The 26,589-nt window shown below is 40.2% G+C and overlaps 1 protein-coding gene across 2 annotated transcripts; it reads right to left on the bottom strand.

Moving 5' to 3' along the window:
- Positions 1 to 1,508: 1,508 nt before the first annotated feature.
- On the bottom strand, positions 1,509 to 26,367 carry C9 (complement C9). Of its 2 annotated transcripts, none has more exons than XM_048291563.1 (12): positions 26,260 to 26,367; positions 20,061 to 20,178; positions 19,246 to 19,393; positions 17,833 to 17,980; positions 16,045 to 16,183; positions 14,365 to 14,580; positions 10,680 to 10,920; positions 9,139 to 9,267; positions 5,085 to 5,263; positions 4,648 to 4,876; positions 3,722 to 3,901; positions 1,509 to 1,663 (listed from the first exon to the last, which is right to left on the bottom strand). In XM_048291563.1, exons 1-11 carry the CDS (start codon positions 26,343 to 26,345, stop codon positions 3,741 to 3,743), a joined length of 1,794 nt encoding a protein of 597 aa, XP_048147520.1. In that variant the 5' UTR covers positions 26,346 to 26,367; the 3' UTR covers positions 1,509 to 1,663; positions 3,722 to 3,740. The 2 variants fall into 2 exon arrangements, with proteins under 2 accessions (XP_048147520.1, XP_048147521.1); XM_048291564.1 differs by having other exon boundaries at positions 20,061 to 20,154; positions 26,260 to 26,365.
- Between the last annotated feature and the right edge of the window lie 222 nt (positions 26,368 to 26,589).

Genomic DNA, 26,589 nt, shown 5'->3' with positions numbered 1-26,589 from the left:
GTGTTTGCGCTTAGGAACATTAATTATTGGAAGCCTATTAGCAGAAACCTGTTGCCACTCCTGTGGTCTGAAGGGACTGCTCATGGTGGCAGGACCAGTGAAAGGCCATTTTTTGGTCTGATTTTTGTAGCACAGTAGATTTTGTGATTCACTGTTCTCTCTCCTGCTTTCTTTTGTGATGGTTAATCTTGGGTACTCAAAGTCTTTAGAGTCACTTGTGGGCAGGAGGAAGGTAAAGAATGTTGCAAGGGACTCTTCCAGATCTGGACTGCCAATATGCGAGGGACCAGTCTCATTTATCTGATGACATTTATTGTTTCTGTATTTCCAAACCACTGAGCCTTCATATATCTTTGTTATTAACTGTTTCCTTATATCTTGCTTCCAAGGGAGTCTTCTGATGTCTAGTAGTATAGCTAAATGTGGCGGCTTGTTAACCCCGTGACTCTGTACGTTCCCCTGTTCCCTCCCTAGCCTTGGCCACTCCCTCAGTTTCTCCCTATTTGTTCTTGTACCCCAACCCCGCCCAGGAACCGCCCCTGGGCCCCTGACAAAACCATCCCGCACCCAGACCACGGTGTCGCTCTACCTCTGAACGTTGCAGGGACAAGATGTGATTAAAGTCATCTCAGTCCCTCATGAGAGACCCTTCTCTACCTTCTTTACCATCCACTGCGTTGTAACACTGCTGGCTGCTGGAGCCCGATCGCGGGGCTGTCCGAAATGGACTCCGGGATGCGATTAATCGCATGGCCCTAGGGAACCCTCGCTGAGCTTTCAGGCCACAGCAGCCTGCTAGACAGAGTCCAGCAGTTACAACAGCTAAGTTAACATGGCTACCTTTCCCTCAAAGGGAACGCTAATTTCTCCTTGTTGAGAACTATCCTTCCTCCTCACCCTAAACAAATTTTCCAGTAATTGACTGCTGTGTTCAGAAGTCACTGAGGGAGATGGACAGGTAGGTGCAGTGACAACATGACTGCATCAGCTTTGTTTCCTTGTTTTGGAAGTTCTGCTAAAAATGTGGATGTTAATATGACAATTCTTCTATCCCTTTGTTAGGTGCCTCTGATTTTACATAAAATCTTTTACTCATTGACACAGTCAAGATACAGTGTTGGACTATTCTGCACATACTGGGAGGAGCAAGAGCAATAACTCTAGTAAAACTGCATGTCTTCATAAACATCCTGGAGATTAATGGCATGAGTTAGATGTGAAATGTAGGGCTGAAATAAATCTGCAAGGCCATTTTGCTGAAGATAATGACTCTTCAAAGTTCTTTTCTAACAATATACCATCAATCAACTGATGCTATATAGATTATTCTTATACTTGTTCTGGATTTGAATTCTTGAAAATCAGTTTGAAAACATAACCAGAAATAATTATGAAAAAAACATAGATAAAGGGGTACCAATATGCCATTGACTAACAAAGGTGGAGTACTCATGTTCTAATGACAGCCACAGACAAAAGGTTGACCACAGCTACTGTATCAGCACATCTCTGTTAATATGTTCATTGTTTATTGCTTTTTTTTGATTACAGATCATTTAAGCTGCAGGTACTTTTAAATTATGCCATTAGACTGTTCTTGGGTAGCTAGCTGGCCAGCAGAAACTGTGATTCGTGGAATTGGTTTGAAATCCATTAATGTTTTCTAAAAAAAGAAAAAATAGTGCAGAAGTGTTAGGAAATAGTAGCTAAAACATATATATTTGGTCAAAATTTAAAAGAAATTTTACTCTCACAGCTCATGAAGATCATGATTTTATTGTGTCCCAGGTATGACTGTAATGTAAAAGAATTCTAATGAAGCACAATCTAGACAGAATCCTGTGCCATGTGCTCTGGGATGACCCTTATTGAGCAAGGAGATTGGACCAGCTGACCCACTGTGGTCCCTTCCAACCTGACCCATTCTGAGATTCTGTGATTTTGTGAAGGATGAATGAAAACTCATAGTGTGATTTTCAGAAGACTTAAATTTCAGACTTCTGCTTTGAGAGTTAGTACTCCACATGTCTGAAACCACACAAATATCAGAAGCTAGTTAGGTTAATATTTTTTTCTTTGCCATACCAGAGGAAACATTGGTGAATATGTGTGTGTCATGAATAATCATTGTGGTGTTTGGTCTCATGGCTGAACAGGAACATGTTAATGATACAGTGCAGGAATAAAATTAGGCTGCTTACGAGATTTGTTTTTATTTTAGCAACACCGACTTAATTGAATCAAGCAAAGGCTAACTTCATACCCTGAATTTAACAAGAGGGCAATAGCACTGACCTAGGGAATGTCCCGGAGTAGGGGAACACATAGAAATACTTTCCCAGAATAGTTTCCAATCCTGCAAAAATTGATTCTTAAGAGACTTCCTGAATGAACATGATTATTTACCTTTAATAACCTTCCATTTCTTTGTGTTGAGGTTTTAAAATGCATATTTACTTTTGGTATGCCCATTGTGTGAAGGACCAGTCTTCAGTCTGTTTAAAATCTGCCACTTGCTGGTTTGTTTAATTTACAATACTTACACCTGTCCCCATGATACTACTCTTGATTTTCCAGAACTGTATCATATTCTTCTCTCAGTGTTATGTTTTCCACCTGTGGAATAACTATTGGAATAAGTAGCTCTGACAGCCTGGAGATGTGGTGCTGTAGGAAGGTGTCTGTAAGGCTGTTAAGTCTTGCTGGCCATGCTTTCTTCAGGGTGCTTCACAGGTGAAATATTAGATGTAGCTGAGCTCTACTGAAGCTGAGAGAGGGCAGTAGGAATCTTCTGATAGATATTTTTGGTGCAGGTAGAGGACATCTTGCAAGTCTTATCATCAAGTAGTTTCAGTGGGGAAACGTTCAAGATATTTCCCTGTATTTCCACCTCTTTTCCTCTTGTGGCCTCTCAGAAGGTAAGAATCTTATGGCAACATGTTAAGAATAAAACCCAAACACTTTTTTCTGGGCACGAAAACTATTACTGTTTTCAGCAGGTGAAGAAATATGGGTCTGCCTTGCCAGATTAGAGACCAGAGCATACATCCTCAAAATCTTGTTATGTTTTGTTTGTTTCCTTTCTTTCTTGGTTTTTTTTTGTTTGTTTGTTTTGCTTTTCAGTATATAATCTAATAATAATAACAATAATAATTCAATAAACCCCAGCAACCAAAAAACCAACCAAAAAACCTGTGAAAAAAGATGTTCCTAGACATTTCTTAAAATATATTTCTTCAAGCTGAACGTTTCAAATCTGCTGTAACACTAGCTTTATCAGATTTAAGCATTCTATTTATCAAGTAAGAGACTTCTATTTATCAAGTAAGAGACTTCAGTCTCCTGAACTGTCTTAGTATTTTTTTTTCTGGAAAACATGTCTGTTCCCTCTCTTTAAGGCATAAGCTTTTTGATGGGTGGTCTGACTGGAGATGAAATCTGGTTTTTTTTGAGAACTGTATTTTAAGTCTATTCTTATTCAGAATTCTGTTCTAATCTTGAGTTCTGTAATATAACATTAGTTGTCAAAACACTCAAATACAAATCTAACCATTCATAAATTTGATAAAAGGTGGTTGATCAGCTGTATCAAATCACAGATTTAATTGAAATACGAAAGTGAATTTATTCATCACTTCATCAACTGCGTCTCTGAAATGCCTCAAATATTGGCTGAGCATTTATTCTAAATTGCAGTAACCCATTTAAAGAGGCTGATTACCTGGTTTTGAAGACCATAACTATTTTCCTTCTTCACAGTGCCGTTTTTCAATGCTTTCTCCCTGGCATGGTCTGCCACCAGGTCCTGGTGCAGGATTATTACACTGGCGAGTTCGAGTGCTCTGTCCATTGATGCAGGTGGACCAGGCACTCCAACAGCTCCAGCCTCCATCAGTCACAACTGGTATTAAGACAACAAGCAGGATTACTTCATCTACCTCTTTGAAGGTATACCATGATTCAACTCAGTTATGGTGACCCTGTGGATCATTGCAGCCTCCAGCACACAAGCCATCACAAAGATTTGGCTTTTGAAAATGCGCTTGTCAGTGGCACTGCTTAAGAGCCCTGGGCTTTCAACATTTTTGTCATACTAGGAAACATGCTCTAAGGCCCATTTTGAGCACCTGTGTGTTAAAAACCTGGCCACAGAGAATGAATGTACTGCACAGTACATTATTTACATTGTCAGTTGTGGAACTGCATTCTTTTCCCTTTTACCCTTGTGGACCAACCTAATATTAAACTAGCACAGTAATTGTGAAACATGATCACGTTCTAGCAAACACCAAGCTTGTGCAGAAAACTGAAGACAAAATAGTTTAAGGCATGGTGAGATTGCTTTTGCCTGAAATCAGTTTACCAGTACTGCACCATGCTTCAATAATCCTCCTGTGTACTTAAATGAACTTTGTGTCATTCCAAGACACAGTAGTGTATGTGGGACAATGAACTCCAAATTAAAGTATCTTCTTTATGGAAAGAACACAGTAGCTTACATTAACTTCCACACCGTGCCCTTGAGATTTGACAGCAGTAGGTATAAGGAAGTGCAATGAAATGCTTCTGTTCTTATGAAGGCTCATTTTGTCAGCATATTGTTAACAACAACTGTGCTCATTTTAGTTTATTTGGGTATTTACTAACCTTTCACTAATGTAGATTTGGGAATTTGACAAGCGATTCCCTTAAAATAACTTGAGCACATGCAGGTACAGACTCCATCTACCAGCACAAGGGTGCCTCCATTTTTGCAGGGTTCACATTTGCACACACTGTATTCGGTAATGTAGTCTTCAATTGCTCTTTCCAAATTTTGTTTCTTTAAATATGCATCTCTCATCTTAACTGGAACAAGTGTATGTATTGGAGAAGGCTGTAGAAGAAAAAAAGTCCATGCATAACATGCTTTTCCAAAGTTCTGAATCCTTTTGATATAGCCATCACTAGAGTAAACATCTGAAGAAACGGTTAAGATGAAGAAAATGCATGAAAGTTCATGATAAACTTGGAGTCTCACCTCCATCTTAGAACAAAAGCTTTCAAACTGTAAGAAGCCACAGCTTTGAAGAAGCTATACTGACCCGTTGCTGTATCACTGCTGGAGCATCAACCAAAGATTTAGCCCACTGTATATAATCCTCTACATCAACCACTTTGGATCTTCGTAGTAACATTTCTTTGATTTTAACTGAAAAGTCAATCTTCCCTCCATTAACTAAGGAAAGGACATCATCAATGACAGCAGTATCATTCCTTTCTGCTGCAGAAAAAAGGAAGAGAGGATGAAGAAGAAGGATGTTTAATGTCCATGCATCTGGAAGAACATCTGTACCCCTAGTGCAGCCAGGCCCTCTTTGTAAAATGATTATAGAGGGAACTCTTGGTTGCAGCAGAATTCAGTATCTGTTTGCTCATACCTCTCATGTGGGAGGAAGTATTTTATTTTGCAATTAAATTAGAAAACCCTAGATCTCAAAAGAAAAGAAGGGATAGGACAAACTGAGATACATTATGGGGATCATAGTCCTTTGATAACAAGCAAAAGATAATGAGTAATTCTACTGTATCCCCTGAGCTAAACCAAAACAGGGCAGGGATTAGAATGTAGGAGCTTTTGCTTCATAATTAAAATACAAGAGCAGAGCACTGAAAATAACTGCCTCTTCTGCACTTAGTAGTAAATAATCTTCCCTTTTGCAATTTTTATGCCATGTGAAATAAAGCCCATCTCCAGACACATAAAGGAGCAGAGGGGAACCATGACAGGCAGGGAAACACAAATAGGATAATCAGAGAAAGACAGCCCCTGTTTTGACTCCTCCCAGGCCTATTCCAGCAGAGCCATTAGCCCTGCAGGATAAGGATAGGGCTGAAGGTGAATCAACAGCAAGATGAGTCAATGGAAGGTGTCTCTGGATGCAAAGAATGGCATTACACAACTCAAATACTTAGCATCTATTTAGAGGAGTGCCACTGAAAAGGTTAGGGGGGGTTCAAGGTGACTTTGGGAGGAACAAACTTGAGAGAATAAAGGGATAAAGGCAAAAAAAAAGGGACTGATTGCATGTAGAAAAAGACTGATCTGTGAGCTTGTCTGTTATGTACTGTCCATCTTTGCAGTCTGTCCTGGCTTACCATTAAATTCCATTCTAGTTGTTTCCTAGGGGAAAGGGACTCTATTCTACATGCATGCATGTGTATGGAGCTCTGTGTGCCGGCATCTAGAGCTGGACAAGGGCTGATAGGGACCTGGTGTTTGTAGTGGTAATAACTGGAGCAGTGACAATACATATGCCAGTGTGTGATCACTAGCAGGTGTCAAGCCAGACTAGCGGGTGAATATAGGATAAGTGGCTTGGGAGCCAAGTACCAGAGCAGCTGTTACTGTGGCCTAGATCTGGTGGCTTTCCATGATGCATTGACAACAACAGTCAGCAAAGGATGACCAACGATGTCATCTATCTGGCCTTCTGTAAGGCCTTTGACACAGTCCCATATGACTTCCTTATCTCCCAACTGGAGACATACGGATTTGAAGGGTGGACTTGTTGGTGGGCCAGTGTGGGAACCCAGAGTGCAGAGAATATTTCTCTGCCTGTTTTGAGGGGTTTCATCCCCCTGAACAACACAGCTCTTGACCTCTGTCCGTGGAAAAAACTGACTATTATTAGAAAAGAACTAGAAACTATACTAGTGTAAATTAGGTGATAGACTATTATGTAAGATTGTCATAGGGTGAAAAATTTAGAAGTTTTGAGTTTGTTAATGTAGTAAATAGATAAAAGCAAAAAACATCAAAATGGAGGATTGTTGTTGTTCTCCAAACCTTCTTCTTCTTCTACTACTCCATATTCTGCAGTAAAAGTAGTTTGGGATGATTGGACAAAGAATTCCACCGTTCCTGGCTGTGTTACTAAATAATTGGTAGAAAAGTAAAAATAATGTACGTTTTTAGTAACCATTGGTTAATTTATCTTTAAAAGGCTGTGTAAATCTTGATAATTGGGCTTTCTTCTGCATTCTCTGCTTTGTGCTATGTCTGGATCATGCTAGTGACTGTTTTTCTCTGATACAACTTAATAAACAACTACCAAGAAGCAGTGAAAGCTGTGAGTCCCCGTTTATCTCTCAGACTCCTGGCAAGGACTTTAAAAACTCTCTCCCATCAGGAGAGATTTGATTATGGCACGGTTAGTGTCAGGCCAGGAACTGGCTGGATGGACACAGCCAGAGGGTTGTGGTCAATGGCTCTATGTCCAGGTGGAGGCCAGTGACGGGTGGTGTCCCTCAGGGCTCTGTTTTGGGAGCAATGATCTTCACTATCTTCATCAGTGACAGAGAGTGGGGTCAGGTGCACCATCAGAAAGTTTCCAGATGACACAAAACTGAGCCGTTAACACAACAGAAGGATTGGATTCCATCCTGAGACAGCCAGATAAACTTGAGAAGTGGGCCCACAAAAACCTCATGAAGTTCAGCAAGTCCAAGTGCAAGGTGCTGTACCTGGGTCAGGAAATAGCAGGCCTGAGAGAAAAGTGAGAGAACTCATGGAGAGCAGCCCTGTCCAAAAGGACTTGGGGGTGCTGGTGGGTGAGAAGCTGGATATGACCCAGCCATGAACACTCACAGCCCAGAGAGTGAAACATGTCCTGGACTGCCTCCAGAGTACCATGGGCAGCAGGGCAAGGGAAGAGATTTTGCCCCTCCACTCTGCTTTCATGAGATCCCACCTACGTTCAGCTCAGGGATCTTCAGCACAAGGAAGATGTAGATCCTGTGGAGCAAGTCCAGAGGAAGCCACAGAAATGGACAGAGTGCTGGAGCACCTTTCCTGTGAGGGACATGCTGAGAGAGATGGGGTTGTTCGGCTTGGAAAAGAGAAGGCTCTGGGGAGACCTCATTGCCGTCTTCTAGTACTTGAAGGGGGCTTATAAAAAGAGAGGAGGGCAATTTTTTTACTCAGTTAGATAGTGACAGAACAAGGAGGAATGGTTTTAAACTAAAAGAGGAGAGATTTAGATTAGATGATAGGAGGAAGTTCTTTGCCCAGAGGGGAGTAAAGCAATGGAACAAATTACCCAGAGAACCTGTGGATGCCTCATCCCTGTAAGTGTTCAAGGCCAGGCTGGATGGGGCTCTGGACAGCCCGATTTAGTGCACTGAATCCCTTTCCAAAATGGAGTGTTGGAACTAGATAATCTCTAAGATCCCTTCCAACCCATACCATTCTATGATTTTATGTCTCCAGAGCAAGACAAGTGGAGGAGCTGGCTACTGGAGTGGCCAGGGTATCTAGGCCAAATACTGGAGAGACCTCATGGTCCTGGGGTTGATTGAGACCTGTTTGCATATGAGTGTATTTCTAAGGCAACTGGAAGTAAGAGGATCTAAGGGCCAATTGCTGGGCAGACCGAGCACCTAAGGCGTTCACTGGAGACATCGTGAGCGTGAGAGTGTGAGAGTGTGAGAGTGTGTGTGTGTGTGTGTGTGTCAGGGAGTCTGCACCAGCAGTGGTAGTGGAGTTGTGGGCCTGGTGTTATATATCTCTGTCACTAACAGGAGAGGCTAACGATGCAATTGCTGGTTCAACTGGATATTTCAGGTCAGCTGCTAGAGTTATCTGTACTGATTATATATGTATATTGTGGAGGGACTGAAATACCTGAGGTCTGTGCTGCCTGGGGAGAACATCTGCTCTAGATGAACCTGCTTGAGCAGAAGAGTTGGACAAGGTGGTCTCCAGAGGACCCTCCCAACCATCAGCTATCCTGTGGTTCTGCCCACTAAAAGACTTTCTCCCTGATCAGATGGAGAGGAGAAAAGGATGAAGCCACTGGTGCCATTTGTGTTTGCCTGAGTGCTGTCTGTATTTTGTCTGTATTTATTCGCGTGGCCAGTGATGTTTGTATGTATATATGTGTGTATGCGTCATGTAAGTGTGTTCATGTGTATGCATGCTGGGAACACATTCCATGTTTTGACTTGGGAGCATGGAAGAATGTGAATCCCACCTGTATTGGTCTACTGGATTTGTCTTTTCCCTAACAGCAATAACTATATTGATTATTCAGAGGAAGCAACTGGTATTATCTTTCCTTAAGCAAAAGACATAATGTAAACCAAGGATATACTTACATTTGTCCTTCACATGCATTTTTTCACATTTACCACCATCAACACTAAAATTGGCTTGTATGTTTGTATATGCAATATTGGCATCTAAGTGATAGCCAAGGCATTTCTTCACATCTTCTACAGTGATTCCTGGAAGTAGAAATAATTGGTAGTAGAAATAATTACTAAAGGTAATTAGATAGATTGAATGAGCATAAACACCGAGACATTATTATTCTTACAAAATACATTTCAGGGCTATTGGAAATGATTGTGGCTTTTTTCTTCCCATTTATCTTTTACTTTTTTCTTGTTTATGTACTCAATATGAGAATGATTGTAATTGAAGTGCCTGAACAGATGCAGGTGAGATTTGTGGTGATTAGGAAAATACCAAAAATGGATTTCTGTTTTCCTTTATCTAGTTGAAAGCAGGTGTCCCTTTAGGGACCATTTTTTCCTTTTATTATATTGAAATTTTGTCTTTTGCAGCTGCTTAATATTTACTCTTTTTACGTGCTAAGTTACTGAATTCTCCCAGTCTCTCTCCGAATCTTAATTATATTTCTCTGCTCCTTTCCCCCAAAAAGGTAATCAGGGCCACTGATCTCTTAAAACTACACTTTTTCTATGAATTCTAATCCTCTTCTACCCACTACTGTTTCCAACACCTCCTTTATCCTTATTGAACTCAAACACATTATCTGAAACTTCACTTTTGTGAAGGAAGTTCTTAAGAAAGAATTTTGCTTGAAATTGGGACTTAAAAAATTGGGACTTAAAAAAAATCCAGAACCACAATTTTGAGGTGCTGAACAGACTAATAGTGAGAAATATAAGTGACATATTTGCCCCATGTCCCTTTGCATAGCTTGAATATTTGAGAGTAATATTGTTATCGGTGCTGCATGCAGCAGGTACTTATTTTCTGATCTCCAAAATCAATATGAGAATTGCCTTTTTTCACTTTATTCTAGTGTGATCACTTTAATCCAGCACAAACCCACCTGTATTTTAACTGCACGTGAAGGACGATTAATTTTTTACTCTCCTATCTTAATCAGGATATGGAATACTCCAGTGTGAATGTTGAAAGCTATAAAATCAATTTCAACACACCTAAGCGCTCCATATGGTTTCTAGAGAGCACTTCAATTTATTCCTTCTTTTTTGTCACCACCATACTCTTAGAGTGATTGTACCACAAAAAGGTACCAACTAGCAAATAGGATTTAAGGTTTAGGTGGGTTTTCTAGTCTTTGGAGATCTCTAGCGAATCATGCAATTATTGCTAATTATTCACGAGGTTTGTTTAAGGTTTTTTTACCCCTCTCAGTCACAGACTTAAAACAGAGATTTCAAATAATTCTGTAAGTTACAAATGTTGACTCTTCTGTTAATTCATGTAATTCTGTAATGTCACTGGTGTGTCACAAGCAGCATGCACTGAACTGTCCTGTTCTCAGTATTTTTCCACATGCACAGATCTACCATCCCACATCTCTTTGAAAGTCTGAGAACTTGGTGACAAATCAGCATAGCAAAGCCAACAAAAAGCATACCTAGTTGAGACATAGCGTAATTATCCAGCACGTAAACCAGTTCATATTTTCCTCCTACAGTTCCAGAGACCGCATAGTGAGTTCCATAGTCTTCTAGGAATTTGAAATACTCCCCCTTGTCATATTCAGTAGGCAGAAATTTTAAATCATCAAGGAAACTATCTCTGAGGCGGATATCACGACTCCGAATTTGGAATCTTCCCAGCTGAATCTGTCCTTTTATATGAAGAAAGGTTTGGTTCTGAATGAAGGGAGAAGAAAAAAGAAGAGAGTGTCATTCTGGTATGCCGCATGGCAGGAAAATCTGTGGTAACCTGTTAACCCCCTGATTCTGCGATGCCATGTTCCCTCTGTTCCCTGCCCTAGCCTTGGCCACTCCCTCAGACTTTTCCTATTGGTTCCTGTACCCCAACCCCGCCCAGGGACCGCCCCAGGGACCCTGACAAAATCACCCCGCGCCCAGACCACGGGGGTCTCTTTCTGCCTTCGGGGGCATCGGGAGAGCCTGTGAATAAAGCCATCTCAAACTCTCATGAGAGACCCTTCTCCACCTCTTTTACCACCACTGCATTGTAACACTGCTAGCTGCCGGAGCCACATCGTGGGGCTGTCTGAAATGGACTCTGGGATGCGACCAGTCGCTCTGCCCTAGGTAACCCCCGCTGTGCTCTCAGGGAGCTGCAGCCTGCTAGGCAGAGTCAAGCGGTTACAACAAAAATCTGTTCTGTTTTACTTGTAAAGAAGCTGCAGTGCTTTTCACCATGGCATTCAATCTAGCATTATGGAAGAGGGACCAACTTGTTTGATAAAAATTAAAAAGCTCTCTGATTTAAACTGAGGAAGCAGCAAGGGAGTTATTTTAGTTCTTCTAATTTTGCAGAACTCTTCTCTTACTCATTTCAGCAAAGCCTTTGTGATCTATTTGATAACAGGTCTCTTGAAGCACAATGCCTACCGAAAAGTGGCTTTCTGATTTTATAACATTGAAAAGTAGTCGTACATGGCTTGCTAAAGAACAGGAGCTGCCCACTCAGGTCAGATGGAGTTTCCTCTTTGTTTATAAAGTCAGAGCAGACCTAAGTTCTCTCTTTTTTTGGATCACTTCCCTGTTATTCTCAGACTGTCAGAAGGAAGGGCACAGCTCCAATTAAAAACAAAACCTTCCTGACTGCCAGAAAGAAGGGCATAGCTCCAATTAAAAAATCTCCAAAACAACATTATAAAATGAAAATTAATGAGGAAAAAAATCCATTTGATGCATTTGACCCATACATACATTATAAGGCTAGGTATAGCAACTGATATTTTTGTAAATTACACTCCAGGTGGTTTTATATCATGTTCTAAACTAGGACTTAGCTACTGCCCATAACTTGTGAAATAAAATCTTGTGAAATAGTTGCACTTAAGACTCTAAGGAAACACATCCCTTCCAAACCCCATTATTATTTGCAGTATTTATGACTCCCGTAATAGCAGTGCCCAAAAGGAGATATGTAAGAGGGACCTAGGACCTGACCACCACATTATCCAGCACCATTTAATGGATCTTAAACTGCTGACTCAGATGCTGCTTAAGACTGGCAGAAATCTTCAGGCTTCTAAATCACTGTGAGATTTTTGTAGGTGCCATATTCTTTCCAACCAGCATGCACAAATTATTTCTCTCCAGGTGCCTCCCGGCACCTCCAGGCTTCTGACACTAACTTTCATGTGAGCCACGGAGGGTTCTCATGCAGGAACTGCCACTCCACAAGCCTGCAGCCACATGAGTTTGCAGTGATAGAACTCTGCTTGTGACAGATTGTGACTCATTTTCTGAACTGATCTCTGAGCAAGAATTTGAGTCCAAAACTCCTATCACAAGTCACTAGACTATAGGCTGACAGTAAAACCCCCTGAGCCATAGAGTTTGATCTTTTGCATCTGTGGTTTGAGGTTCAAATGGTTTGTTTCCATCCCAAGAAAACTCATACCAGTACAACAAAGGCAGTGCTGGATTCAGCTTATCTTAATAGTGCAGACCTTCAGCATTATTTTAATTCATCAGTGATAAAACTTAGCTTCGCTTTCCCTTATATCTGTTTGACCTCCAGAGCTCTGAATGGGTCCTAGACAACAAGACTGACAAACCTGAAAATTTTAATAGTTGAGGCAAACCTAGTATTCCTTGCACATGGTATATTTTAGCTCTATGGGCTTGATAGGCTTTGAGTATGATGGCATATTGTAATCACAGACTTTGGCAGGTAGGGTGGAAAAGGGTATATGACCTGATCAGTTGATTCTACTAGCACACAGCTATTGGATTAGGCCATAATGTCATGTTGTGCTCGTTTTGGCTGGGGTAAAGTTAGTTTTCTTCACAATGGCTACCATGGGACTGTGTTTGGGTTTTGTGCTGAACACAGGGTTGATAATACAGAGATGTTTTTGTTATTGCTGAACATTGCTTACACACAGGCAAGACCTTTTCTGCTATTTTTACTGCTATGCTGGCAAGGGAGCTGGAGGTTCTTGGGAGGTTGGGGGAGACACAGCTGGGACAGATGACTCAAATTGATCCAAAGGATTTTCCATACTATATGACATTGGGGTCTGTGTATAAAGTGGTTTGAAGATGGAGGAAGGGGGGGATGTTTGGAGTGATGGCATTTGTTTTCCCAAGTCACTATTACACGTGATAGAGTCCTGCTCTCCTGGAGATGGCTGAACACCTGCTTGACCGTGGAAAGCAGTGACAGAATTCCTTGTTTTGCTTTGCTTGTTTGCATGGGTTTTGCTTTCCCTGTTAAACTGGCTGTATCTTAGCCCATGAGTTCTCTTATTTTTACCCTTCCCATTCACTCCCCGATCCTGCTGCTGCCTGGGGCTTGTCTGCTGGCTGGGATTCAACCACAACATGTCTAGCATCACTTTTTGTGGTCTATCTTGTTTTGACCTCACTAAATGCTAAGGCTACTTCTTTACTGTCAAATAAAATGGGGTAGGGTCTTTCCGCTGTTTCAAAGGGCAGGTAGTGGTATGGCTTGTGTGCAATCCCAAAATGGGCTTGCTTTTCTCCACACTGTCTACAAGAACATTCCCTTCAAACATGCTGTGGGGAAGTGCAGGATGGGCATTGCTTATGAGAGCATGAGAGCTAGCACTGACTAAAGTCACGGCAGCATGCTGCTAAAACTGTGAATTATTGTGCACCAGTGCTAGTGCCTGTGCCTTTTAGTCCTGGCTATTTTATTTGTCCGGATGTACCCAAATGTCTGAGATCTGATCTTTCAGTTGTTACTAAAATTTATTTTGTGTTTATGTAGTGTAGGCATACTCAGTGGCAATTTCTCATCACAATACTCGATCTAATTTGCCCACATTGCACTAGATCAGAGTGCTCTTTAATCAGGATGAGACCAGAGGTCTTGATCCTTTCTGACATCAAGCCCCTGATGAAGATGAGAGTGCTTGCTAGTCAAAGATAGAACAGTGGGAAAAAGAAGATACTTTGAGTTGCCCTTTGGCCATGTCTGAAATCTTAACCCTACTGTCACTTGTATTTCTTTTTTTTAAAATAAATGACAGAAGAGCACCAGCTGACTAGAATACTTAGACTATTATTGCCTTATTCTAACACTGCATAAACCATACAATTTGTAAAATAGTTACATTAAGACCTTTAGAAGAATTGACTCACCCTTTCTGTGTAGCTTTGCAGGATGGAACCAAATGTATAATTCTTTCTGTAATCATATTTGAAATTTCCTTCTGAAGGAGTTTTACTTCCATCAGTAGGTGTGTATTTCAGAGAGACGCCAGCACTAAAATGTTTCTGTTTTTCTATGTAAACCTCTCGTAGCATTTTCACACGATCATTGTAGTACACAGATGACAAAGTTTTGTCTGCTTTTGTCTGTAAAGAAAAGGTTGTATGAGAAAACAAAATAGGCAGTAGTAGAAAAATCTATGTAGCACTTTAAAGCTGTACCTTTTACAGAGGATATCAATGCATTTTCTTACAGCTCTTTTTCCTTTTAAACCAAAACAAATGGAAATAGCACTTCCTCCACAAACTATCTCGTCTGGATCAGTTCAGTGGTTCAAAAGTGAACAGAAAACTGCAATGGCTATAATTTAGTAAGTATTAAATCTCAGCATGTAACACTGTTAAAGTAATTTATGTGTGCCAACAATCCCTTCACATGGTCTACAACTTCCTTGTGAGGGGTGGAGGAGGGCACTGATCTCTTCTCCCTGGTGACCAGTGAAGGAAGGGCTTGAAATTGTGTCAGGGGAGATTTAGGTTGGATATTAAAAAATGTTCTTCACCCAGAGGGTGATTGGGCACTGGAACAGGCTCTCCAGGGTCAGAGCACCAAGCCTCAAAGAAGCATTTGGACAATGCTCTCATGTGACTCTTGGGGTGTCCTGTGCAGGGCCCAGAGTTGGACTCAATGATCTTTGTGGGTCTCTTCCAACTCAGGAGATTCTCTGACTCTATGTGAGGAATAATAGTCTCTCTTTCCTAAAACACAGTTAAGATTTGCTAAAAGCTCCTGACTTCTGAAATAAGTCAGAATTATGATTCTGCCTTCTTTTCTTACAGAAAACAATAACTAATTCAGAATACCTGTTTCAGTGTTTATTTTAGCATACTTTAGCAGAACATCACATTTTAGCAACTGAAAATTGTTATACAGCAAAATCAAATATAACCAGAGATCTCTGGGTCAGATTTATTCATTTTGGGAAGGACCTAGTTTAAATTGTATTTGTTTCATCAAGTTCCTACTTACAGTAATCTAGGAGGCAAAATTATGCTCTGATTTCTGAAAAGTATCTGACTTTTTTTCAACGATCAACATTTTTGGTGTTCAAACTTCACTGAAAGTCATAGTCTGAAACTTAAAAGCCTAACAGATTTTTTTTCCCCAGTGGGAAGAAGAAAATCAGCACTGATTAGACAAAACAAGTAGGACAAGAATATTGTAATATTATGTCTGCCTTTTTATCAGTGGCTTTTACATGTCCTTGAAAGTGTAGCTTATTTGCTCTTCTACGTAGTAAAAGTTGGGTATCATAATCCTTTCTGTACATCTTTTGTTCATTTCCTCTGCTCATATTTTAAACCTTCCAGAAAGATAGTTTCATTTACTGTGCAAGGGTGCAGCAACGAAGATGCGGCAATTTATCTGGCATAACTGAGCCTAACTGCTGAAGTAAATGTTAACATAAGATGTTTTCCTCCAGACGTTAGCACAAGCTTGAGCCTAAAAAGCTGCTGCCTGACTCAAGAGATATGCTGAGTCTTCCAAGAGTATGCCAGGACCTGACTTTCAATTAAACACATCCTAGTTTTCAAAGGACTTAAACTTACATCATAAGTGAGAACAGCCACGTTCCACGGCTTGCGGTAGTACGTCCGTGTGTTCCCATCACGCACCCGTTCACAAAGACCATTGAAAAAGTCATTGTCAAATGGGCTGGCCAGTGGCTGCATTCCTAAAACATTGATTCTACAAGAAAAAACCAAGAGAAATTATACTTCAAAAGAGGGGATGTCAGCACACATGACCTGTAGACAATGGTATGAAGAGTAGAAGAGTCATGTTTTGTAAGAGATGGAGATTATAGCTGTGAAACTGAATCTTGCTCCATCCAGGCAGCTTGCCTCATCTCTTGTGGTCTTGTCCTCTGAGTATTGGAGATAAGGATACGTCTTTTGTAAAGTTCTTGAAGGAACGTGTATGAGAAATAAACAAATAAAACATTAAACATCAAACATGGTGAGAACCTTAGGAATAAAAGGAGGTAAAAACCATTTTTGTTTGACCAATATATTTGTGAGAAAGAACATTTGCTCTTGACCAGTACATGTGAGAAAGCATTCCTTGTAGATTTAAAATGTACATCTCAACTATGTATATATATTTTTAATAATTTATATTTGTTTGCTGGTAGATAACTTGGTTATCAACATCCATCAAAACTTTAGAATGAATATACAGCTACTCCTAGCATTGTCTCATTTTGCAGGGTGTGACCTAGTGGAATACCGGCATTTCTTGGAGCATAAGAGAGGAAATCTAAACCCTTACGAAACTAGGAAAGCAGGCACAACAGCTGTATAGCTCTGTGCATCTATATACTGATGTACAAGAAATATTTCCAAAAATAACTGCTCCTTGGAGGATTCTGTATAAGTTTTTTGCCCTTTTGTGCCTGTTTCATACATTTCAATCTTTTAATTTCCAATATTTAAATCTGAAAAATATATGTGTACCTGTCTGAGTGTAGAAAGTGGTAAACAAATCATCAATCACCAGCATCGCTACTGAGTCTCTATACTACGTTTTATCATGGTAGATTTTAGTAATAGATTGTAATAGAAACTTTTTAAATTGCTTATATATTTGGTTTACTTCCCCATGCTAAAAAACACAGCACTTTTGCTCTTGCACAGTAAGAAATGAAATGAAAAGGATGTATACTTTTCATTAAACACATGGTGATGCTGTAGTATACTTTTATCTTCTGTTCAATTTGGATTGCTGCCTTCTAACTCTATTTATAGGTAAACAATATGTCACGTTTTCTTTCTGTTAGAGATGAAAGAAACCCAGAAGGGTCTGAGAGCAGAAAGATTCATTTTCAACTTAGATTAATGATGAAAGCTCCTGTAAACAACAAAGATCTGTGAAGGGGAGAATTCAATACTGGAAAAAAGCTGCACGCAAAGTGTTTTTGCACTAAGGCATCCCATTGTATAAGTAGTCAAGAGATATTTTCTCTCTTTTAGACATGCATTTTAGTAAAGTAATTGGAAATTACTGATTAGTTGTGAAATATCATTAGAAACAAATCTATACATCTATAAACTTTACATTTAAATAATATGTAAGTTTATTCATGTGATGTCTATGTAGGGCTCTATTTACTAACATTATGATTGATTTACACTGTCTGCACATTTTATCCTCCCAAGTATACAAAATAAAATGGTAGTTAAGTGTTCTTTCAAAGGCTACATAGCATTTCTTAATACAAATGCTACCATGATTCAGATTCCACTTTTGGGAATGTCACTGTGTCCAAGTTTTTTCAGCTGGCTTTGGAGTCAGTCCCAAATTCTTCACTAGACCTAGTACTACATTTTACTACATACCCGTGTCCTGCAGTCCTACCAATTTCAGACACATCAATTTCATGGTTTTTGCATGGTGATCGTGGGTCAGATTCACAGTCATCTTCATCAGAATAGTCTCCACAGTCATTATCTACATTGCATACAAGTCTTCGCTTTATACATCGACCTGATCAAGGAATAAAACATTGCATGAATGCATTTTTGTCAAGATGGACTTTAAATGGCCCCCTCAGCTACTCTTTATTAAGATCTTCCCCTAGGTATATTTCTACTATTGTCAGGAGGGATTAAAATCCTATACTCTGCCACTTTCAAATAAAAACCCCTGCATATTACTGTATTGACATATAAGCTAGTAGGATGACTGAGAAAAGTAAGTGGCAGGAGAACTGCTGTCATCTGAAGAAAATTGTTCAATGCTAGATGGTGCTGTAGTAAACTTCAATTGTTAGGTTGGTTGGGATTTTCTTATTTGTATTAAGAGAATACAGGAAAATACCAATTAAACATCAACAAAGAATTCTTTTGAAATAATTTAAATTGTTGTTATTTGGACTTTATTATTTGAATATTATATGAATAATATGTACTGTCCAAAACTATAGTGATTTCTAAAGCAACAGGGTTTACATATCACAAGTTTTACAGCGACTCTTTTTTTTTTCCTACAGGATTTAAAGACACTGGTAAATTAGCCATAGCATAATAAAACAACACTTTGATACCATCAACCTCACCTGTAAATGCCGCACAACGCTGGTGAACTAGTAGTTAAGGGTCTATGTTCTAATTTTGAATTGCTTTATTTGCGCTTTTCAGTATTTGAGCTAAAAACAATACAAAAAATGTCTTGGAACTCCAAATTAATTTACTATCTTTCTCTTTTTGTTTTGACTAGTTTTACTACTATTAACTTTTCCTACTTTGTTTTGATTTCTGATGAATCTTGAGCACTACATTCATATGCCTTGTATTACTTTACAAATTTATACCTTATTTTGGATCTAGATGCATTCTGGTCTCCAACTAACATCTATCAAACCAGTTAGATCACTAAACTTCCATATCCATTCTGTTAAAATTCCTTCAGTCCTGTTTTTTTTCCTGGTGATTTTTCATAAAACTAGTGATTCAATAGCAGGTGGGGCAGTTAAGCTAGAAGAAAGGATATGGTCAGCATGGTCAGCTTCTAATCATGGAGTAGAAGTTACAGATGAAATTAAACTAGGTGCAAATTAAAATGGAAGATGAGAGGAATGTACCCCTTCGTAAGTGGTTTTGCTGCTGTGGTTTTGGCATTGTGGCTTTGAACCCACCTGTCCATGGACTGTTTTTAAATGCTAGCATGAGGCTGATACAACGTATTCACAGAAGTAAAATGTGGTTTCTGAGTTACTGCTTTACTTGCTATGGCATGAAAACAAAACTTACCCGAACTGCATTGAAAGTCAGTACCACAGTCTGGTTCTGGTTCTTCAGGACAGACTTCACTGGTTTTACAGGTTTGTGTGTCTCCTAGGGCTTCCAGGCATGCTCTTCCACCAAACTGCCCGAATCTTTCAATACGTCTGGAGCGAAACTTGAAAGGCAAATAACATTATTAATATTGCTCAGAGAGAAAAGAGAACTCTACCAGAAATTCAGGGTTTCCAGCTGAACTTAGAACTTTCTAAAATGAAACGTCTTTGGTGAATTTTTTTGTTGAAAATCCATAGGCACAATTCATGCTTAAAATAACATTGAATTAAGAATTATGTTTAATAATACTTAGCTAGTATGTAGAGATGCTAATTTTTCACTATTTAGTTTACTATATTATTTTGTTTATTTCACTCCAGTGTGGAAATGCATCGTTTATATTTTGTATGCTTTCAAGTCTTTGATTTTTTAAAGTCTTAAAAGAACTCCCCAAAGAAAATAAACATTTGCTTTTGAAAAACAAAATAATTAAAAAAAATAAAAATAAATTGAAAAATAATGTTTTAAACAAAAACACCCACATGGCCAACATAGGTAATTTTTATGAAGAAAATATTTTGAGTGAGAATACTTGAGCAGTATTGCAGAACTGGATGTAGTATTCTCTTACTCTATGGCTTCAAATCTGACATTATTTTGGGTTTCATCAAATCATGAACATACCAGTATTAAAAGCTGAAATCTGACATTTTCTCATAACCAACAGGCAGACAGATATCATCCCTTTGGTTGTGACTTTGGAACAAAGACTTCCAAGGACAACTTACCCTTTGAGTGGTGCATGGGTCGCAGGGCCCCCACGCGCTCCAGCTGCTCAGTTTACAGTCTATTGGAGATGGAGCATTCAGTTCCCTTATTCCCCTGTAAAAAGCTTTTTCTGAAGAGCTGTCAAACAAAATATTCCAGTACAGTCCTGGGCACTATACTAAAATCACATGTGAGTTTTTATTTAAACCATAGACCAGTATTTTGGAAGCATCTTCAAGCTTTCTGTTTCACTTTCACAGCGGTACTGAGACGTATCAACAGCTGCCTAATATTAAATTTTTTGGTTGTTTAAAATTACATTAAAATAAACTTTGAAGACTTAATAAGCCAGGTCTTTTCCCCTTTTTTAGATCTTTGTGCATACAAATGCTCTTCTGGTGGGTCATGTTATTGAAGAGAATGAAACAATAATATGCAGAGAACATCTGCAGTCTCCTATTCAGACAGTGGTTGCACTCCCCAATACGTAAAGCTAAAGACAAAGATACAGCAGCACATCTCAAATGCATGTAGCACTTCAATACATCTTTATGATTTCAGCTTATTGACTTTGATGGTGTTGCTCTTAAGCCTGGATAAAAGCATAAATGCTTTCCAGAGTTGAAAGAAGACTCATAAATAAAGGTATTACTTGGTAACAGGATAACTTACATTGCTAGAAAAAACAGACATGTTTAGCTGTCTTACTATTCTTCAGCTTGCCAAGTTGAATACTCTTGCAGTTAGGCCTACTTTTTTTTAGAGCGACTCGTCGTTTTGGTGCTCAGTTCTAAATACCATCAAACTTCTAGTTTTCAGTAAGTGTAAGGCCATCACTTAATAGAAATCAAGTTCCCTTAAAGCACCCACTGGTATATATTAAAAACTGATGCACTGTAGAATGACTTATCAAGTTTAAAAAGTTTACTGGTGACTTAATCTTCACAGGTAGCAGTAGTAGATAGCAGAGGAATAAAGGAGCAATGAAGTCTGACTTGCCTTGTTTACTCTCAGTAACTTATTGCAATTTGGCCTTACATTTGAACTATTCATCCTCTCTGAAGCAATCTCTCTCTGCATCTCTCCAAGTTAATGCTCTTGCCTCTGCTCTACAATGGCACCTTCTTTGTTGAGCTGAGCTGGTTGGCAGATTGCAGCTCCTGCAGTGTGAGGTACGTATGGGTTTTCATTGCGGGCAGGGCTTTGCCCTCCGCTCTTTGACCCCCTTACGTCATACAAATACCGCAGGAGTCCAAACAAATGTAATCTGATTCCACAAGATTAAGAAATCTGCAGTTTGGATGAGAAAGACATAGAATTTGGTCCAACTCTCGGGTGCCATTTATTCTATGTTCAGTTTACATGTGTACTAAGTTGTTATTGAGACAATAAATTGACTTTTTTTTAGCTATCAAGTCTTCACCAGCTCAGGGATCACAGGCTTGCCCAACACTTGCCGTGACAACTATTAAACAAGAAACAGGTTACCCAGGGAAAAGGTAGAATGTCCTTCCCTGGAAATATGCAACACTGTTGGCAGGACGTCTCGATAACCTAATCTAAAGCCCTGTTTTGAAGACAACATCATAGATGATCTTCAGAAATTCCTTTCAATGTATTCGGTAGGTCTATGAAATTCTGGAAAGCTGAACTGTGTTGCGGTGCAAGTGGCTATAGCCACTATGACCCCAGAGGGAACGACAGCATTTGAGTCCTGGTGGTCAGGCACCAATGTCTAAGATCACCTCTGTGGTGATGGTGAGTTCCCATAATCCTCAGTTTCCTTAATTTGCTTATTACAAGTTGGTTGGTTTCTGTTCTCCCCTAGTTTTATGTAGAAAGCCATAAATATTTATCCCCTTAGTTGCATATGTATCAGTTCTGGAAAGTTCTGTGTAACATGATGCCCCATTGGTTATTCCCTGTGATCCCTCCTACAAGTTATGTCCATTGGCTACTTCCTAGTTAACCCCTCCCCTACTGCCTTACACAATTGGTTGTTACCCTTATCCCCTGCCTTCCTTTCCCTGAGTATAAAACCTCTGGACCCTCTTGTAAAATTGGCTTTTCATGCCTGGATCCTTCATCTGTGATAAACCTGCTCATGGAACCCACACGGAGAGTCCGTCCTGCTTCTTCGCCTCTGCTGATGCCTCTACCACCCTAGCCTGGGGCTCGCTCCTCAGAGTGAGGGGCTCGCCCTCCAACCGCTGTGACTCGCCTGCCAAGGGCTGTCATCAGCGAGACGCTGTGCCACCCTCCAAGCTATCCCTAGGCTTGGTGTCTCTGTAGGGTATTTGAAATTTGATGTAGCCTCTTCAAAAGCAACTCTTTCATCTGTAATTAGCTCATCTTACTGATACTTCATGCTAAGCAAGCAACTCTTGAAAAGTTCCTGTACAGTTTTCTATGAAGTATTTTCTTACCACTCAGCATGACAGTAATGTCAGCAATGGGAAAAAATTAAAATCTACTGCTCCGGCAAATGAATGAGAATCAGCTTGTTCCTCACTGTAGCTGCAGAATGCCTTTCCATCTCCTTACCGATGGAGGACTGCAAACATCTGAGTAACAACATCTGTTCTGGTATCTTGGGTTGAAGACTGACAGGTTCTCCTTAAAGTTAGTAGGAGTGAGAACCCTTAGATGCTAGACCTATAAGATATATTGAAGCATTTAATGGAATTTACGAAAGCAGATATTTATCGTATTCCTAGTAGTTACCAAGTATTCTGATGTTAGACAAATTTACATTGAAATATATTTCTGAACTTCTAAATGAATGTAAAAACAGAGCCAAAAACCTGTACAGGCAAGAAGAATTAATCATGGAAAGCAGTCTGATTGCTAGAGAAGCAATCAGACTTAAACTATTTCAGGTCCTAAAGATTCTCCCAGAGGTTGTTGTCATTATTTAGAGTCTAAAATAAAAACCACAGGCAGAAAAGACTGAGTTGAAGTTTCCAATGCAAATGGAACTCTTGCCATCAACTGTCTGCAAACCTGAGCTGATGGTAGTCTCTGACTGACTTTTGAGTGGCAACATTTTTCACATAATTAAAGATCTTTTCCAACCTAGGTGATTCTATCATTTTATGATAATCACAATTTAACAACTTTTGCAAGAATATTCATTGAGTGATGTACATACACCCATGGGCCTTCTCCAGCATACTGTATGAGGTTCACATGATTTGCTGCAGATCCAGCTTTAGGGTTTTGAATTTACTTGAGGTTAGAGAAATAAAAATAATAATTAAAAAAAGTCAGAAAAATCTCATTGCAAATGATTCATAAAGTCTGAAACACCACTATTGCATCCACTATACAGATTATCTGGGAATTCAAAGGGACATATATTCATCAACATTGTTTACAAGAACCAAGATAGTACAAAAATTTGCAAACTTGTCACCTCCATGTTAAATTTGGAGTAAAAATGTTTCTGAAAAACCACATTGAAGCAGATACTACGTCACACAATTTATATAGGAGAGGAGGTAAAAGCAGTTCAGCTACTGAAACACATCACTGAAGGTGACAGCTGGGAGCATAAACTTCAGAGACAGGCATGGAAATCAAAACATCTTCTCTGCTATCCTTTATTGAGAGGTTTGAGGGACAGAAGAGCACTCTTTGGAAAGCAAAAGCTGTTTCACAATCAGTACACAGAACTATTTGCACCTTGTCTTGGATTGCACAGTACACTCTATACACCCTCAGGCCACACAGCTCTGATGATTTGCTGTTGAGTCATATTTCAGAATAGCGGGCTGTTGACTTCATCAGTTACAAAACAGATGACTCAAAAAAAAGTCTTGATTTTATAATTATCACTGACCAAGAAATAAGGCATATCTTTCTTGAATTTGAAGACATGATAGCATCACTTGAGAGCATACTTTGCCAACTGTAGTTGCTAGCACCGTCTTCAAGCTGCATAGCCTTTGGTATGCTGGGGAGCTGGACTGCTGGCCAGTTTTGTCTGCTATGTATTTTCTCTAAGAATCATGTCTTCTGTCTGAATGGTTTCTAACTGAAGATACACAATTAAACGTGTTTTAATTGGATCTGAATGTTAAAGTAGTAATAACCACCAAAACATAAGGAGCAAGGGCCTGACCAATATGTGGTGGAATGACTCCATCAGGGAACAAGAGAAGGGCTGCAGATGTCATTTATCTGGAGTTCTGTACAGCCATTGATACGGTCCCCCACAACATTCTTCTCTCTGATTTGGAGAGTGATGGATTCAATTCCATACTGATAGATGGATAAGAAAGTGGTTGGATGGTCACATCCAGAGGTTAATGGTCAATGGCTCAGAGTCCCAGGGGACATCAGTGACAAGTGGCATCCCTCAGGGGTCCATACTGGGACCAGTGTTATTTAATATTTTCATTAATGATATAGACAAAGGAATTGAGTGCACCCTCAGCAAATTAGCAGATGACACCAAGCTGAGTGGTGCTGATGACACACCTGAAGGATGGGATGCCATCCAGAGGGACCTGGACAAACTCAAGAAGTTGCCCATGGGAATCTGATGAGGTTTAACAAGACCGAGTGCTGATGCTGCACCTGGGGAGGGACAACCCCCGGTATCAGCACAGGCTGGGCATGAGCAGACCAAGAGCAGCCCTGCCCAGCAGGACTTGGAGGCGCTGGTGGGTGAGAGGCTGGACATGCCCCAGGCATGCCACTCACAGCCCAGAGAGCCAAACGTGTCCTGGGCTGCATCCAGAGCCCCGTGGGCAGCAGGGGAGGGAGGGGATTCTGCCCCTCTGCTCCGCTCTGCTGAGACCCACCTGGAGCACTGCATCCAGCTCTGGGGTCCCTGCACAGGAAGGACAGGGACCTGTCAGAGAGTCCAGGAGAAGCCACTAGGATGATGAAAGGGATGGAGTACCTCTCCTGTGAGGAAAGGGTGAGAGAATTGGGATTGTTCAGCCTGGAGAAGAGGCGGCTTAGGGGTGACCTCACTGCAGCCATCTCATAGCTGAAGGGAGCCTACAAGAAAGATCCAGAGGGGCTTTTTACCAGAGCATGGAGTGACTGGATAAGGGGGAACAGATTAGAAGAGGTAAGAAGATTAAACATTAGGAGGAAGTTCTTTGTTGTGAGAGTAGTGAGGCATTGGCACAGCTTGCCCAGAGGAGTTGTGGATGCCCCGTCTGTGGAAGCGTTTAAAGCCAGGCTCGATGGAGCTCTGAGCAACCTGGTCTAGTGAAAGGTGTCCCAGGTGGGACCTTCAAGATTATCTTGTCCCTACCCCTCTGCCATGTGCAGGGACACCGCCCACTAGACCAGGTTGCTCAAAGTCTTTCCCAGCCTGGCTGCAAACACTCCCAGGGCTGGTAATCCACAGTGTCCCAGAGCAACCTGCTCCAGTGTCTCACTACCCCCAAAGTAAAGAACTCCTTCCTAAAACCTAACCTAAATTTCCCCTCGTTCAGAGTACATGCATTACTTCTCATGCTATCACTATAGTTCCTGATGAAGAGTACCTCTCTAGGTTCCCTGTAGACACCTTCAGATACTGGAAGGTCTGGGGACTATGAGGTCTCCACACAACCTTCTCCAGGCTTAACAGCCCCAACTTTCTCAGTCTGTTGTTGTAGAGGAGGTGCTTCTGTCTTCTTATTAACTTTGTGGCTTCCTCTGGGCTGGCTTCAACATATGTCTAGTATAAGGCTCACATTTTTTCATCACTTAGTTTTGACCATTCTTGTAAATGACACAGACATTTCTGGTAGAGTAGCTCTTTAGATGTTTTCACGTGATCATTTGGTAGGGACTAGGCCTTTGTTCTCCTAGTGATACTTGCAGTGAAAACACAAGGGCTATATTTTCTAAGATTAGAAATAGGCAATCTAGGAGACTTTAAAGATTAAGAGAAGTACTATCAGCATTAAACTGTGCATCTTCAGAAAGAAATAGATTGAAACTTGCATGCAACAGAAAAAAGATACCTGAGCTTTACCTGCCTCCAAAAATACGGCTTCAACTACTATCAGTCACTTTTTTTGTGTCACGTATACCCAAAATAAACAGATAAACCATTGCTTATCTGACTCCTCAAAATACAGCAAGAAGTAGTTTTCTTTTTCATAGGATATCTGAGCAAGGTACCATTAGAAATGTCCACACGGGATGTTTAAACTCTGTGTTAGAGAAACAAAACAATGGGGACAGCTGCAGAAGACAAAGAACACTTACCTTCTGCTTTCCCCCCAAAGTGAGGCAACCATCTTTGCATTGCATAGTATGGCTAGAAGCTGCAGGATAACATGCATGATTCTCATTTTGTAGGTGAATAGACTAGAATTGTCGTGACTGAATTTGTAATTTATTTATTCCTTTTGTTATTTATTACCTAGAGAACAAACAAAGCTGTGTGTACTGAAGAATGCCAGTAACTGGCCAAAACTGCCTTACTGTAAGTGCTCTAAAGTCCACTTTTCAGAAAATGCCACTTTTTTCCTGAATGGGGAAATACTGTGAAGCACTTGCAAGGTTAAAAATAAACCAATTTTGTTTAACAGTACC

This window comes from Corvus hawaiiensis, chromosome Z, assembly GCF_020740725.1.
Source record: "Corvus hawaiiensis isolate bCorHaw1 chromosome Z, bCorHaw1.pri.cur, whole genome shotgun sequence".
Taxonomy (NCBI): Eukaryota; Metazoa; Chordata; class Aves; order Passeriformes; family Corvidae; genus Corvus; species Corvus hawaiiensis.
Note: the sequence above shows the minus strand (reverse complement) of the source record. Positions and strands in the feature narration are given on the sequence as shown.